Here is a 16,862-nt window from a genome sequence, read left to right as displayed (position 1 = left end):
ACAGATGATCTTTTGTATTTAGTAAGTGTATGAGCTGGAGTGAGACCGCCTGAACTCAAATCTGATATATGCTATCCGAATGGTTTGTATTCTGAAGAACATATTCTACTTTATAACCCCCCCTCCTTTATCTATAAAATGCCAGCAGATAGTGTATCTACCACATAAGCCAACTATGAGAGCCACACGAACATCTTAACATCTCACCAAAACCCTTATCTAATTAGAGCACACTCTGCAGCCTTTGTGGTCCCCACAGGGAAGAAGGTGACATGATACAGTGCATCCAACAGGCACAGAAGCCCTGACTGCCCATGTGACAGCTGTGGAGAGGATGCCTCTGGGGAATAATTAGGGTCATGGGGGTTGGACACCTTCACAGTGTAGTCAGTGCCCATATAAGGACAGAGAATTTGATTCCAACACAGGAAGATGACCAAGAGCAAACCATTCCCCAGCATATACCACTGCCACCAATGCCATTGTCACCACTGCCGCCACCACCATCCGGGAAGGCTGGCTCCCCAGTTTTCTTGTTTAAGCCAATGAGTTTATGGCATTGTGGCATCACACGTGGTCTCTTTGTATTGTCAGTGTGTAACTGCACGAAGGAAAACCAATTCTAAGTTTCTATGTCAAACCCATGAAGATTCACAGTGTAGATGGCTTTCAAAGGTTCTGGGATAGGTCAGAAACAAGCCGGGGCTGACCGAGGCTAGACTTTTGTCTACAAGGGAAATTCTTTTAAAAAAACACAATATCCAGGTTTTGGTTTTTTGCTTTTGAAGACAGTGACGCAAAGCAGTTCTAGTGAGTCGAGTCAGCATCAAGACAGGCAGTAGCCTCAAGCCTGTAAGATACAAATTCAAGACTCTTACCTCTTGTATCTGCCTGGAACTGTTCTTGACGGGTCCTGCAAAGGGAAAGAGAAGAAGTCAGCTGTGTGTGCGTCAGGACCCAACGACAGCTTGCGGAACAGCAGAAGAGCAGCTGCGGGAGAACTGTGTCGAGCAGTCGCACTCGTGCTTAGGAACACGTCACACCGCTGATCAAACCTGAGCTTAGCTTTTCAGCCCAAACCAACCATGTTTTAAATACGGAAAGATTTTGGATGTGAGCCTAGCCTTTAAGGGCTAAGCCATCTCTCCAGCCCAAAATATCTTAAACAAATATGGGGTATAGCATGAGTATTCAAAAAAATTGTTAAAATTTTCCCTCCCTCCCTCCCTCCCTCCCTCCCTCCCTCCCTCCCTCCCTCCCTCCCTCCCTCCCTCCCTCCTTTCTTTCTTTCTTTCTTTCTTTCTTTCTTTCTTTCTTTCTTTCTTTCTTTCTGTTTCACATAGACGAGGCTGGCCTGGAACTAACTAAGGGCTGAGGATAACCTTAAACATTTCATCTCCCTGCCTCCGCCTCTGAGTGTTGGGATTATACATGTTCATCATTATACCCAGATTATGGCAGGGAAATCAATCCCTGGGATTCAGTTAAGCAAGCATGCTGTCCCTCTTAGGTGCTTCTCCAACCTGACAATTATTATTGTCTTAATTTCCCTGTCTTTTATGATGCTCTCATTTTAAAAAACAAAACAACAGCAAAAATGGAGTCAGTCTGGTGACTCATGCCTTTAATCCCAACACTCAGAAGGGCAGAGTCAGGAGGATCTCTGTGAGTTCGAGGTCAGCCTGGCCTACAGAGCGAGTTCTGGGACATCCAGAACCACATGGAAAGACCCTGTTCCAAAAAACAAACAAACAAAAACAATAACAAACAACAAAACCAAATAAGCAAATAGGGCAGGAGAGGTGGCTCAGTCCTCAGAGCACTACCTGCTCCTATAGCACTAGAGTCCAAATCCCAGCTCCCAACCAGCAGCTCACAACCATCTACGTAATCCCAGCTCCTGGGCACTCTCTTCTGACCTTTGTAGCTGTACTTACACAGATATATACATACACATAAATAAATAATAAAACTTAAAAGGACCTAAAACTCACCAGAGAGAGAGAGACAGAAACAAAGAAACAAGAGAGAGATTAACTTTTTAAAAGTACAGCTAAAAGTAAAAAGTGAGAAAAGTACATATTACCGCGATGATGCTAAGCTACAAAAATAAAAAAGAGGAGACAGACAGACTGCTGAAGGTTAACATTAACTTGGGTGGGACATTACTGTGCAAATCAGTAGGCAGAAATGGTGATGAGTCGGGGCTCCTCGCATCCTTTTTCAGTTCCATCTTAATAAAACATGTCAAATTTAAGTGTGAGCCCCTTTCAAACTGACAGTAGTGTTACGGCTAAGGGAGATTATATAACTAAAGAATTTCTGGTCTGGTTAAGGTGAAGGAATGAGCTCGCTTTATGAGCTGACCAGCTCCACAGCGAAACCCTAACGAGTGACTGCCATTAACTCCACAGCATAGCAACCCTGGCCGCAGTCCCCGGCTAACCGTTCAGGAGGAAGAGCTAAGCCACCTTGCAACCAGACATACCACTCAGCAGGCAGCTGGGACTATAGGCTCAGGTTTCTCCCAGTGCCCCAAGAGGAAGCAGCAGCAATGCCCATTGTATTGTGGGATTATACGGTTTAAGAGAGTGGTGCAATTGGCACAACAGGCTTGCAGTGCCAAGTTGGTAAAGATTCAGAAAGCTCAGTGGGGTATAAAAATCTTTATCAACTTTCCCCATATACGTTAACCACTCCCAATCAATTCTCACTAAAACGGTGTAAACCACGAAAAGATACCCTTTATCTTGATGGTTCGATGTTTCATTTCTATTCCTTATTTCTTAAATAAACTAGAAGCCTCTGGAAGCTTGTCCCTGCCCCTCATCTAGAAGTCACTTTAGGCAGTCTGATATCACAGGAAAGCAAAATAAAGCCAACAAAATCAACAAAACCCCAAGCACTGGGAACTTTATCAGTCAGGGATACAAAAAAATTCAACTGACTGGATCCTGGAGAGTCTGGGTGGGACTGATCCCCATGAACAGAACTCAGATTACTTCCGGGGACGCCTCCTGTGATGTCTACTGCGAAGCCATCTTCACTAGCCGCCTGGCTATCAGATGGCCTTAATGCAGAGAGAGCAACAAAACCTTGGCCAGATGTTTGTGACATTTCTTCTCCGTCTGTCATTAGAGCAGCATCCCCCAAAATGAGGAAGGACCGTCTTTTGCTTTAATGTGGTGATTAAGTAAAAACAGATTCTCTGTTTCTAAAAGCTAGTATCTCCAGAGAATAACAAGAAAGAACAGATACATAAACTCTAGCTACCCGTGTAAGCGCACCACGCTTCTTTTATAAGGGGGACAGTCCACTGTTCCTCTATGTAAGAATGGACTTCTACACAAATATAAACTCTACCTGAGACCTGGTAGTTCGAAATTTCATTCCCATGACCACACGTAATTCCCGAGCGGAGGAGCTAACTAACTTTATAATTACCAGGGCGCTTCGTCAATAACCATAGTAATTACTGCTAAACTCGACAAGTCCACTCTGTGTGTGAACTAATCTCCCGGGGCTTGCGTTCCCCTGATCTCGTTTCACGTATGCTTCCCACCTGATTCCACACCACAGGCCCTCAACTGCCTCGGCACCTGTGAGGACTGTGCGCCTGAGGTGCCCTGATTGACTGCTCTATGTTCCGGCGAAAGCCAGGGTTTGATTCAAACTTAGACAAAACAGTTGGCGCTTTGCCAACATTCTCGCAGCCCTGCACTGGTATTCCCCAGCCCTTTAGCAGGATAAACAACACCCTTGCAAGGAAGATTATGTCAGGAAAAGGAGACTTGAAATCGGTTGTGTGACAGACCTGGGGTTTGTCACAGGATCTCATTACAGGGTCCCTGGAACTCCCAAAATGAGAATCAAGTTCAACTGCTCTTTCTACAGGCAGTTTGAGTGCAGGAAACTCTCTCTGCTTCTTCTTCTTTTTTAATTTTTATTTTTTTTTTTAACAGACTTGAGTTTCCTATAAGTAAACATGACACAACCCAAATTGTTGGTTTATGTCATCAATTCATCCGTGGTCTTAAAAATCTTCGAACGGGCTAGGGATGGGGAAGGTCGGGAAGCCGACGGGGCGCTTTCGGACTGAGGGACAGTCACAGACAAGTGACAGCAGCACATGATGCTGAGCTGCATTCCTCTGCTCTGCCTTGGGACACGACTGGGGCCACTGGAAAGCTTTAATGAGGCCTGGGTATGAGTGAAGCGATGTGGTCACTCGGTAGGCTTTGTTGTTGGGAACACAAAGTATCCAGGGAACAGTTTTAGAAGGAAAATGTTTTCTGTATGTCCTTGCCATTTTGCAGCAAGCAAGCTGAGACTGTTCTGGAATAAAAATTACTGATGCCCACTCAGGAAACACCACTGAGGACAAACAGGCAAATCTCTCTCTTTCTCTCTTTTGAGACAGGGTTTTTCTGTGTAACAGCCCTAGTTGTCCTGGAACTAGCTCTTTGTAGACCTGGCTGGCCTTGGACTCACAGAGATATGCTGGCCTCTGCCTCCCGAGTGCTGGGATTAAAGGCGTGCGCCACCACCGCCTACTTCATAAAGGTTGAAGAAAGGATACGGCCCCCCCTTTTGGACTAGGAACCATATTGCATAACGCCATCCGATTATGTACCCACCAATAGATCGATCCTTTGATGAAGTCAAAGTCATAATTGAACAGTGCTATGGGACAAAATCTTTAGCATACATGCCATTTTTTTTTGAAGAACACTTTGCATCCAAAAAGAGATAGATGGATGGATGGATGGATGATGGACAGATGGATGGACAGAAGGAGGTAGCTTCATTTGTAGGTTAGTTCTGAAGTTATATGTAGAAAAGAAATACTAGTAGCCACCAGGAAGGCAGCCAGGTAGTTGACAGCTTCTAATCACACAGTTATACCTTTTGAATTCTGTGTCACGTGATAATACTCCTTCAAAACATTAAAAGCGTAAGATTCAGTAACTCATAGAAAATAGCAAACATAAAGGAACTTAACCACGCCATGCACCATTTCTTTCTATGTTCTATTATTTTCTAAATTTAACTTACTCCGAAAGCGTTTAAAAAGCTGGCTTGACCACGTTTAAAAGCTGTAGGAAGCCACAGCTAAGAATAAGAACGTGTTTCATTCTTCACATTCTATTACCATTGTCGGTATTACATTAGAAATTTAAACCAGAAATAAACTATCCTAACCACTCACAAAGCACGCTGTCAAGCTGCTATGGAATTCCCCTCTGTATGCTGTGAATACCATTGGTTAATAAAAAACTGGCTTGGCCTGATAGGGTAGAAGGGGGAAACTAAAGTGAATGCTGGGAGATCAAGGCAGAGTTCGGAAGAAGCCATGGAGCCACCGCCAGAGACAGATATGTTGAAACCTTACCAGTAGGCTACGAGCCTCATGGTAAAATATAAAATAATGGAGATGGGTTAATTCTAGATGTAAGAGCTAGCTAGCAATATGCTTAAGTAATTGGCCAAGCGGTGATTTAATTAGTACAATTTCTGTGTGGTTATTTCGGGAGTCTGGGCAACCAGGAAACTAATAGGCGGCCTTCCCTACCATATCAAGCCAAACTCCTATTGGCATTTGTCTTTATTTCTAAAGACCTATCTCCTTGAGTGGCTCAGAGTTGTAGACAACGCCAACATGTAGCCTTTCTCTTGGTCCTATTAAAATAAAACAACCAATGATGCTAAGACTGTTCCCATCTCCCTCCTTCCTCCCCACACCAACCCTCTAGATGTTGGTGCTGTGAATGCTAGTCCTTTCGAAGCAAAAGGGACCTGCAAAGGGAGACTGACGCTCAAAGAGATGTCAGCGATGTAGACAGGGCATTTCCTGTTCCCGCTGCCACTTCTGATGAGGCAATTAGGGAGGCCCACGGAGAAGACTTAGCTTCACTCTCATGCTAAGCAAACAGCCTGGCAAAATACATTTGAAGCCAAGGTCACCAGCGAGTGACCAACCTTTAATCCCAATTACTAATAAAACAAACAGGCAGAGAGAGACTGAAGAAACGAAGAGCGGGCCTGGGAAGAGCTCAGAGTTAAACAAAGACAGATGCATCAGGGCAGTGAACTCTTGAGGGCCAGCTCGGCTGAGCTGGAAGTCCATGCTAGCATGTATGCACACACTGGAAATAACCAGCCTGCAGCTGACAGAGCCTTTTTCTATTGAAAGAAATCGGCCCCATGTCTACAGACACTGCCTGATATTATGTTAGCATGCCTTTGCTCTTAAAGTGTCCAGAGTAAGGAGATGGGCAAGAACTGAACCCCGGTCTAGACTTTCAATGACAATGGTGTATTTTCTCCAACACAGTAAGTTAACCCTTCATCGTGTGGAGGTCATCACCAAAAGAGGACCAGGTTGAATTTCAGTTTTGCTAAACAAAGAAGTCCAAAGGTATCTTAGATTATGCCCAGTCACACACAATCGAGAGAAATAGTGTGTTTCGCATTAGGACAGGGCACTGCTTTCCACAGAGCTGCGATGATTATTATGGACAGTGGTAGCAACTTGGGGGGGGAGGGATGAGGGGCAAAGAGGAACCCCGTCATTCTATGAGTCTCTGTGTCAGTAACTTCAGCCTTAGGGAAGAAAGAGAAGCTCGTACCTGTAGTTCCTAACCGTTTCTAAATAGCCATCCCACTCTGTCAAATGTCTTCATAACACTGAAAAACAGCAAACAGGTATGTCTCTAATCTTTCCATCAGTTAAGCCCAGAAAGGCGTGCGGTCCTCCAAAATGCCTTTTAAAGTCGTATGTTAATAAAATAAATTTAGAAAATCAAGACTAGGGGCTGGAGATGTAGCTCACTTGGGAGATCACTTTGCCTACCAAGCATAAAGGGTTCATAGACCAGCACCTGAAATCCTAGCACTCTGCTGTCTGAGAAGGGAGACCAAGGTTTAAGGTCATCCTTGCAATTAAGGTTGCGATTAGCAGCCTCAAGATGTTGAAGTTTCTAGAGACAAGAGGGAGAAAAGAAAGGAAGGGGAGGGGACAAAAGAGGAGAGGAGGGAAGGGAAGAGCAGACTGGAACTCTGAAAACACATAATGTCCTTGGGATGCAAACTGCTTGACAGCAGCCCTGGGAAGGCAGAGACAGGAGAATCACTGAGAATACACAGCAAGTTCAAGACCAGCCTAGGTCATAAGACCCTGTTTTAAAGAAAGAAAAGCTGGGGTGTGTGGCTCATGTTTATAATCCCAGGTGTAAGGAGGCAGAGACAGGCGGATCCCTAAGAATGACTCACTAGCCAGTCTCGTCTACGTGGCAAGTACCAGGACACTGAAAGACCTTGTCTCAAAAAGAAGCAGACAGTATCTGGAGGATGACATCTGGGGTGAGTTATACCTTCTGCCCTGTGCATGTACACACAGGTATGGAGAGAGAAATAGGAGGAGAGAGAGAGAGAGAGAGAGAGAGAGAGAGAGAGAGAGAGAGAGAGAGAGAGAGAGCGCGAGCGAGCACAGAGAGGGAGGAGGAGAAAAAGATGGGTAAAGAAGGGGAGTGGAAGGGTAGGCAGGCAGACTTAAAATGTCACAAAATGAACAAGACCAGGATGAATTACACCAATAACATTTCAAAACACACTTGACATAACTGATTCTAGAGATGAGAGACAGACACAACAGGGCAGTGGATTCTGGGTCCCGAGACGCACCCAAAAACTATTTTACAGGGTGATTTGTTTCATCGTCAGAGTAAACAACTAAAGAGAAACTGAATTAGGTTTTATTACCTAACGTATTTTAAACTGTACAGAAATGCAAGTGTTTCTGGGAACTCTTAAAATGACATTATCCACAGTACTGCCTGCTGCATAACACTGTATCATGTCTACACAGTTGACTGGGAAAGCCAGGTCACATTTTTTCTTCAATGCAGTAGGATCCAAAAGTCAGCCTAGCGCCAAACAACGATCAAGTCAGTAAGTCTGGACAGAAGAGAGATCGGTGGTTAAACCCACAGGAAATGCTGGAGTCAGACTGATGTTACCACAATGGGACTAGAAAGATTATTAAGAACAGTTTAAATACGGTTGCTCAAATAATCAGCAGCTTCCTGGTCATTTTAAACGCTCACCTGGGACAGGTAGGAAGTGCCTGGGTCTAAGAGGCTCGCAGCTTCGTTCTGAATGGTGTTCTGCTGTGTGATGGCGTCTTCTCGTTTCCGCTCTTTCTGGCCGGCTTCGTCATCTTCGTACTCATCTAAGCACTGAGAGAAAGTACAGTCTCAATTTCATGCTCCACATAAGTAGCAGAATGCCTTCCAGTATTTAAAAGCACAATGACTAGCATTAAAATATATGTGTGTGTGTGTGTGTGTGTGTGTGTGTGTGTGTGTGTGTATGAAGCTGGATGGTGATGGCGCAGGCCTTTAGTCCTAGCACTCAAAGGCAGAGGCAGGCAGATTCTGAGTTTGAGGCCAGCCTGGTCTACAGAGTGAGTTCCAGAACAGCCAGGACTACACAGAGAAATCCTGTCTTGAAAAACAAAAACCAAACAAGCAAGCAAAACAAAAACGAAAGAAAATCTGTATGTAGTCACAAATTACGTTCATACGATAGAGATTTCTTTTTAGCAATTCCTATAAATTAAATCGTCTCCTAAATTCCAACTTATTTATAGTCTCACCCATGACAACATAAAGCTCTAAATACCAGTGACAAGTTTCTCAAGAGATTGCTCATCCATTCTCTACCATTCATTTAACATGGCACTCAGTAGAGGACAACACTATAAGCATGGAATTTATAGTTCAGTAAGGAAGGCGTGTGTGTGTGTTAGCCATAAGGTCATTTTCTACCTTCACACTGCCTATAGGGACATAAAGAAAGAGTATTTTCACGTGGGAGCCAAGGCTCTGGAACAACTAGCAATTTCAAGGATAGTATAATTTGGAAGTACACATCTGGACAAAGGGGAATTCAGATGGTGAGAACAGCGCACTGAAGATGCTTACTAGAGGGTTACTAAGAGCTGAGTCAACAGCAGCGATTATCTATCTCCAGACCTGCCACAAGGAAACCAAACTGAGACAAATCCCTACCCTTTATGCTATTACAGCATTGGCTATGAGCTGCTCAGGGCACACATCTAACCCAAACGCTGACCCCCTTAGCTTCTCTCTGAGATCCAAACACTCATGTCTATAGGCATTGCCCATAAAGGCATTAGGACAATGACCAAAACCCAGGATGGCAGGGAGACACCAGGATCTACCTGTAGGATCAGAATAGGTCACTGTGCTAAGAAAAGCCACTAGGAGACGGGGAGAGAGAATGTGGTGAAGGGGAAGGAGCTGCTAGCTTCAAGGGCAATTCAAAGACAAAGTGGACCGGAAGAGACTTGGAAAGACATCTGTCTGGATGGAGAGGAGTCTGGCAACAGACCAGACAGCAAATGAGATGACAGAGAGCATCTAGATCCTTCTGGAGAGTTGCAGAGTGCTAACACAGGTAGGATTGAGTTGCAGCTCAGCAGACCAGCCGGTGAGGACTGGGGTGAGGAAAAGTTTGATTCTGTGCTACTCTAACTGCTGTGAGTCTGCGCCTCGACTCCAAGCCAGGAGACCAGTGGCTTCTGCTAGAACCCACAGGTTAGCCTGCAAGCTCTTGAGGCAAGAACTGGAAAAGTGTATTCTCTCATCTCCAAGAAACACAATAAATAACCTGAGAAGCTCAGAAAGCTGTTACAGGACTTGGAATATCAATACATGGCCCAAATTGGCGTGCGTGCGTGTGTGTGTGTGTGTGTGTGTGTGTGTGTGTAAAGACTTTCTTAAACCAACAGACACTATCAGAGCTAATGACAAAATACCAACAACATTCAAGAGTAAAATCAGACTCAAAAGAGTGATGCCATCTATCATGTTCTGGAAGAGAGCTGGGTAACAAAACAGCTCAGATGACTAGAGGACTCACTCAAGGGTCAGGAAGGAAGCAACTATCACCATTTTAAATGATTTATTTATGTATTATTAAAGTTCCCGAAGACTTCTTTTTGATAAACACAAGGAATAATACCTGCCCAACACAACAGCAATGCACACTGAAGCAATACCAACAGTTCAGTGCACAGAGGAGGCTAACAAGCAAGAGCAAAAGATTCAGGCTGTTGAGATAGCTCAGCTGTTCTTTCAGAGGACCCAGGTTCGATTCCCAGCCCCCACATGGCAGCTCACAACTGTCTGTAGGTGCAGTTCCAGGGGACCTGGCATCCTCACACAGACATGTATGTAGGCAAAACACCAATGCACATAAAATAAGAATAAATAAAGTATTTAAAAGAAACAGTAAAAGACTCAGGGAGAGGGCCAGGCATGGTGGGGCACGCCTTTATCCCAGCACTCAGGACCCACACTTGGGAGGCAGAGGCAGGTGGATCTGCGAGTTTGAGGCCAGCCCGGTCTGCAGAGCGAGTTCCAGGAATAAGTAATCCCATCTGTGGTCTTCCGCTCTGTTAGCAACAACAGCAAAAGTTCCCAAGCTTATTATCAGGATTCAAAGTCAGAATTCTAAATCACAGGTGTGTACAGGTAAAAAGCCAAAGTTGAGGCAGGTGGCCATGGCCTCTCTGAACACTGGATGCTCATTTGTTCATGCTTATTTTCTGAGACTCGGCGCCTTCCCCCTTCCTCTGCTGCCCCCTTAGGAACTGCAGACCATCCCCACCGCTATCAAATTAAAATCTAAAGTGAAGCATCCAGTACGTGCTTAATAATGAATCATCTAGGCGAGTCACACCGCGAAGCCAAAGCTAACGCCATCAGAACTCTGTGCATCTTCCCACAGAGCATCCTTTTCCCTGCTGCCGGGTACCTAGTCCTTCACACTTGGCATCTCCGTAGGAGACTGCACCCCTACCTTGCAGGCAGCTTCCAAAAGGGACTGATTATATGATTCTTTACAAACTCTTTAGAACCGGTTGGCAACCAGTCCAGATCTATTGTCTACAGATATTCTAAAAACCTTTAAGCTGTTCTATTTGAGACACAGGATCTGAAAAACGGAAATCTTATTTGGGGCTGGGAGGATGTTAGATGGGCAAGGGTGCACACTATATAAGTTGCAGGGGCTTGAGTTCAAGTCTCCAGCACCCATCTACAAAGTCAGCTATAGTCATATGAGCACCGGTAGCCCCAGCATTGTGAGGGGTCGGAGACATGAGGGGTGCTGGGGCTCGCTGGCTGCCAGTCTAGCTTTGGGGTCAGCGAGGAACACTGTCTCAAGGGAATACGGTGGAGAAGGGCAGAGGTGACCCATATGAGGTCACCTATTCTGGGCCACTGTGCACACCTACACACCACCGTGAACCAAGTGCAACGCATTTGGTACATGAACACAAACAGAACTTCACTCTTCTCCATTTTTTTTTATTCTTTTTTAATTAAAATTTCCAACTGCTCCCCGTTTCCCATTTCCCTCCCCTCCTCCCACACATTGCCCCCTCCCCCCACTCCCCTCCCCCATCCCCACTCCTCTTCTCCTCCCCCCAGTCCATTCCCCCTCCCTCTCGATACTGAAGAGCAGTCCAAATTCCCTGCCCTACAGGAAGACCAAGGTCCTCCCACTTCCATCCAGGCCCAGGAAGGTGAGCATCAAAACAGGCTAAGCTCCCACAAAGCCAGTTCATGTATTAGGATTCTTCTCCATTTTTAAACCAACTTTCTCTACCACTGACATCTCACGATTCCGTGACAAACACTTCAGCCCCGTTCACTGTCCTGTCACCAGATCTCAGGGCTAAAGTCCTGAAAGCCACCCAAATAGAAATATTCTATCATAAGAATGCTCTATCGCGTATTTGAACAAAAATAATAACCTTGAGTTGGGTAGCTTTTAAACAACAAGGTGACACCTCCCCTAATAACTTAAGTCAATCAACCCACATTATAAAAACCCTTGAACAACAGAGATGAGAAAGAAAAACTTCCTGTGTTTACACTGCGGTTCACGAGGTGCAAGCCTTCCCACAGCGTCCTCTCTAGGCAGGCGAGGGGAGCCCCGCTTGGCAATGGGCTAACGTGGTCTCATTGTGTGCAGCACAGAGCCTGGCCAGTGCACTGCACATACTGCAACTACAGACAATTTGTCCACTCCTGTCTGTCTGTGTAGCTAAATAGCCCCTCCTCTCAATATTTGGATGTATCTGCAAGTTCCATAGCTCTTTAAATATGCCACCAATTTCCATTCCAGAAATCTTACAGAAGGTTGCCTGACAGGGAGATGACGACGACCATGACAATGACCATGAGGATGACCATGAGGATGACCACAGCTACTGTTTTACCTTCTCTAAACACTTTAGGAAAATAATGGTCTCAATGAACCTCACTTAGCAGGGTAAAGTTCTGTCATAATTTTATTGGCTTTAGGAAATCTCTTCATACATCTTGATTTTCTTAGCCAATATCCTCTCGACTATTATTCACATTCTGGGCCTCTAAGAGGCTCTTCATATGATGCGATGAGAGGAAAGTGTGTGTATCACATCTGGAAAGGGTCTCTGCCCATTTTACCATTGCGTTGTTAACTGTCAGACATTTTCTCCTGTGGCTTTATGCCACGGTTTCCAACTTAAAGATCTAATCGACCACATGTTTCCTAATGTTCGCTATCATATTCATGAAATTAAATTTATTATATAACGATCTTGGAATATATTGGTCGCCCCCCCCCCAATAATAACTGTTTTGTCATGAACAATCCAAAGCTGTGGTACTGGTGGGAGGCTGTGGAAGTAAGGGTACCCACAAAAGCCCAGCATGCCTCAAGTTCACCCAAAGGATCTCCGTTCATCTCTTTACCCTCAACTCAAAATGGTACCGCCAAGTGGGGTGCAGTGGCACACACCTTTAATCCCAGCACCTGGGAGCCAGAGGCAGGTGGATCTCTGTAAGTGCACAGCCCTCCTGGTCTACACAGTGAGTTCTAGGACAGTCAGAGCTACATAGTGAGATCCTGTCTCGAAGGGGGAAAAAAAACATCTTTATCACGTATTTTTACACGAGTATATTTTTCACTTTCTATTCGCTCTCACTGGTCTCTCTACAGTAATGTACAGGGGACACCGCTTTCACCATTGTGGGTTAACAACATCTACAAGCACCTGCCAGTTCCACTCTTTATGATTCACTGCTAAATCTTCCTTCCTCTTCGCTAGCCAACTTATTTTTCCCATTTGAATTCCTTGGTATCTTTCGGTTAACGAATAAATTACTCAGAGAAAATCCGGGGCAATCCTCGTTAGGGTGTAACCTTGTAAAATGGGGACCATCAGCAGCTACAAAAGAGGGTTGTGGTTATACAGGTTAGCAGTGAATTGAAAGTAAGAAGATCAAAGATCACATGGGTTATGGGTAGACTTAGAGCAAACACAGATGCTCACTGGACGGAGGAGAGAAACACGGAGAAACACAGAGACAACTCCTACTCTCACTAGTGTTAAGAGTAAAGTTCAACAACGGGGGAACGAGGACCGTGGTTGAGGACTTGCAATACTGGTGAAACACAAGGTAAGTAAGCAGAGGGACCCGAAGGACATAGGGCAGATGAAACGCCTTGGACTAAAGCTCTCAAGAAGAATCCAGATTGACCCGGACAACACCCTACTGTGATGAGCAGAAAAAAAATAAGGAGAACGAACATACACAGGAAGCTTAGGATAAATCCTAGAAGGAACATGGAAAAAAAAAAAAACTAAATAAAAACGCGTAGGAATTTCCAAACATGACCCGAAGGCCTGGGCCAGGAAGATGACCCTAAGACTTCAAGGGCACTAATCTATAGTGTTTCGAATTAGCTGGTACTAACTGTAATTACATTAGTGCTAATCTCCTTTGAAAATGATTCATATTCATATTTTCAGCAAGCTTATTTACTCGCCCATTTATTTATTTAATCCTTAGGGCCTTGCTAGCTCTGGCTAGCCTTGAGTTTTTGCAAGCCTATTGCTTCAGCCTCCCGAGTGCTGGTATCTTAGACACGCACCATTAGGCCAGACTGCCTTGTTTTAGGAACGAAGGTGGAGAAAGGTCACTGCCTATCTTTCCACTGCTCAGACATGTTACTCGGCAGCAAGTCCCGACAGGCAAGGTATTAACTATGCAATTACATTTGAACATGCTTTCGCTAATGGCATTTTCCGGCAACATCTGACTCTTTCCCCGACTGGTATGTCTTCCTCCTTTTAAGTTACTAAACGCGGTCAAGATTGTAGAACAAGACTCGTTTTAGGGGAAAATCCTCTCTCCTCGGTGTTGCATACTTCGTACACTGTATGTTGTTGCCCACAGCAACATTCCAACCTGAACAGCCTTGTCTCAGGGCTTTCCAGTTGGGAGGTAAGTAAGCCTGGGTATTTACAACCTAGAAATTCCTCACCATGAGTCACACCGCAGAGAGGAAAACACAGTGAGCTCTAGCTCACGGTAAGAGACATCTGAAGAAGAAACTAACAAAAAAATGCAACGTGTAGTGGCCACTCAGACTTAGACCCAGCTATGGCGGCCTTTAAACAAGCGCCGTGGAAAGCCAGCGTCAGACTCTCACAAGGAAAGCTCCGCTCCCAAAGCAGCAAGGCTCAAAGCCATCGAAGAGCGCCAAGGCCCTAAAAGGTGCGTTTAGCTCTCAATGTCCAAACAGTCCAGTGCACACAGCCTTTGTTTGGTTAATCCAGTGATGAAATCAGACCTTGACAGTTAATCTTGAACTTTCTAGCAGCTTGGACACTCAATTACCCAATGCCTCAGTTTTCCTCATCTCTTAAATGGAAACAGCACCAGCCTTGTAATGAGTGAATGAAAGCGTACCCAGGGGACACCCAGCACGACAGACACACAGCACTCCATCAGTGTTATGCTGTCGTGATTACTGTAACTGCCAAGAACACTATTGAGCGCATAAACATGGCAATAGCAATACTAGTTAGTACGAGCGTCAATTTCTAGACTTGTGGCCAATGCGTTTCAACTGGAAATCACACTTCACTTCTCTGTTAAATCAACCCACAAATGTGCAGTTCTTCACAGGGTAGGAACTTCATATTGATTCACTGAGAGGAAACCAGTCCCAGAGTGCCAGATTCTGAGAGCGATGGCTCAGTGGATTCAGCGCTTGCTGAACAACCACGGGAGCCTGAGTTCCGGTCCCCGGCACCAACATAAAATCTGGTTGTGGAGGCACACACCTGCAACATCGATGCTGGTGTGCGGGGGGAGGGGGGAGAAGGGGGGAAGTTGGAGGATCCCGCCAGCTTTCTGGACAGTCCAACCAAATTAAAGGAACTCTAGGTTCAGTCAGAAAGCCTAAAGCCTGTCTCAAAAAATAAGGTAGAAAGCGACAGGAAGACGCCCCAACATAGACTTCTGTTCTCCACACACTCACACAACACTGTCCACACACAAACACAAAACTGGATTACAATTTTTCAATTTCTTCATTTTCAACAGTTTTACCCCCTTGACACAGGGTCTCACAATATCCCCAGGGTTGGCTTTGAGAGCCCCACAACAAGCCGAGAGCAGACAGCATACCGCATGTCCCATTCAGCTGCCCACACCTTCCACAACCCTGCTTCCTTCCATATTATCAAACAATTTAATCCTCAGACCCAAGCTTGAGTTAGGGTCCTTTGGTCCATACTCAGCAATACCTAAAGAAACAGGAACCATTATAATAAATAAGAATGAATATTCCCTCAATTTAATATTTCCCAAGATCTTAGTGTAAAAAACTTAGATGACTTTACTATAAAAATGTTTGCTTATTATTCTCCCCTTCTGCCTCAGAATATAAAACAAAACCCTTCTGCACAAAGAAAGGCCTTCTGAACCTCTGTCAGCGTTCCCCTGGGCAATTTCACTGAGGCCTCTCAGGACACACGGGACCTGCGGCCCGTCGCACACAGCAGAAAGGGCACGCCCAGCAACATGCGTCTCAGAGTGGAAGCCGTCACTGTGACTCACCGCCGTGTCACACGCCACCACTCCGGCTGGATGCGATCAGATCTAAGTCAAGATGGAGCTTAAAGAATCAGCTGCAGGAGCCGTGATATTTTACAGAAGCCCCGGCTTGTCAGCTTGGGTGGGAACGTTGGGGAAAGCACTGAGAATTGTCCTTGTGGGGGACAGAGGTTAAGCCGCTAGCACTGAAGGCAGAGAGCCACATGCTGAGATTTCTCCAAGCCCATATGTTTTGCTGAGGATTCAAAAATATGTGGAAAACCCACTGGCAGGATAATTTGTATACATACTTGGGCAGGAGGAGTGACGGCTCAGAATCCGTGGGAGCTTAGCCATCACTCTGCCGTCACACGGATGCTTCTGGAAACAAAACCAAATGGCTTCTGGCTCTTCTGGGCAGAGTTATTGAGAGAACACCATCATTTGGTAAGTATTACTCAGGAAAGATGGTCACAGGGAAGGGACCCTGCTGGCACAGCACAAATCTCTGCCCTTTGGGGTTTGGGGTTTATGCGGCTTCTCCTCAGCCTTTCTCCGCTTACTCCCCCGAGGAGAGTTCCTGTCTAAACCTCTTCTCAAGGTCCTTCCACACGTTCATCTCAAGATGAGTGGACCTCATCAAAGCGGTCATTCATCCCAACATGTACTTCTACTTAGTTTAAACCACAACTGGCGGAGAGTGTGAACCTGCACTTAGCAGAGAGCCTACAGCCTAAAAGGTACATCGGCAGTATTAAGCGAATGAATGAGCATCGTCACAAGTAAAATAATCTACGAATACTTCACAGTACCCCTCGCTCGTCTCTATAGAATGAAACATAGTCTCACTGAGAGTTCCAAACTGTCAACTTCACACAATCCAGAATCAAGGCATTG

General features: G+C 45.3%; 1 protein-coding gene across 1 annotated transcript in view; it reads right to left on the bottom strand.

Moving 5' to 3' along the window:
• The window catches only part of Pawr (pro-apoptotic WT1 regulator), a 78,393-nt gene that overhangs the window by 19,006 nt on the left and 42,525 nt on the right, over positions 1 to 16,862 (bottom strand). The window contains exons 3-4 of the mRNA XM_057757868.1: positions 8,106 to 8,237; positions 879 to 913 (exon numbers count right to left, since the gene is read on the bottom strand). Of these exons, the coding sequence (XP_057613851.1) occupies positions 879 to 913; positions 8,106 to 8,237 (167 nt within the window). The remainder of the gene's footprint in view (positions 1 to 878; positions 914 to 8,105; positions 8,238 to 16,862) is intronic.

The sequence above is a fragment of the Chionomys nivalis genome, chromosome 25 (genome assembly GCF_950005125.1).
Source record: "Chionomys nivalis chromosome 25, mChiNiv1.1, whole genome shotgun sequence".
In the NCBI taxonomy this organism is placed as follows: Eukaryota; Metazoa; Chordata; class Mammalia; order Rodentia; family Cricetidae; genus Chionomys; species Chionomys nivalis.
The sequence above is the reverse complement of the archived record's forward strand: the minus strand, read 5'-3'. Positions and strand labels throughout refer to the sequence as shown.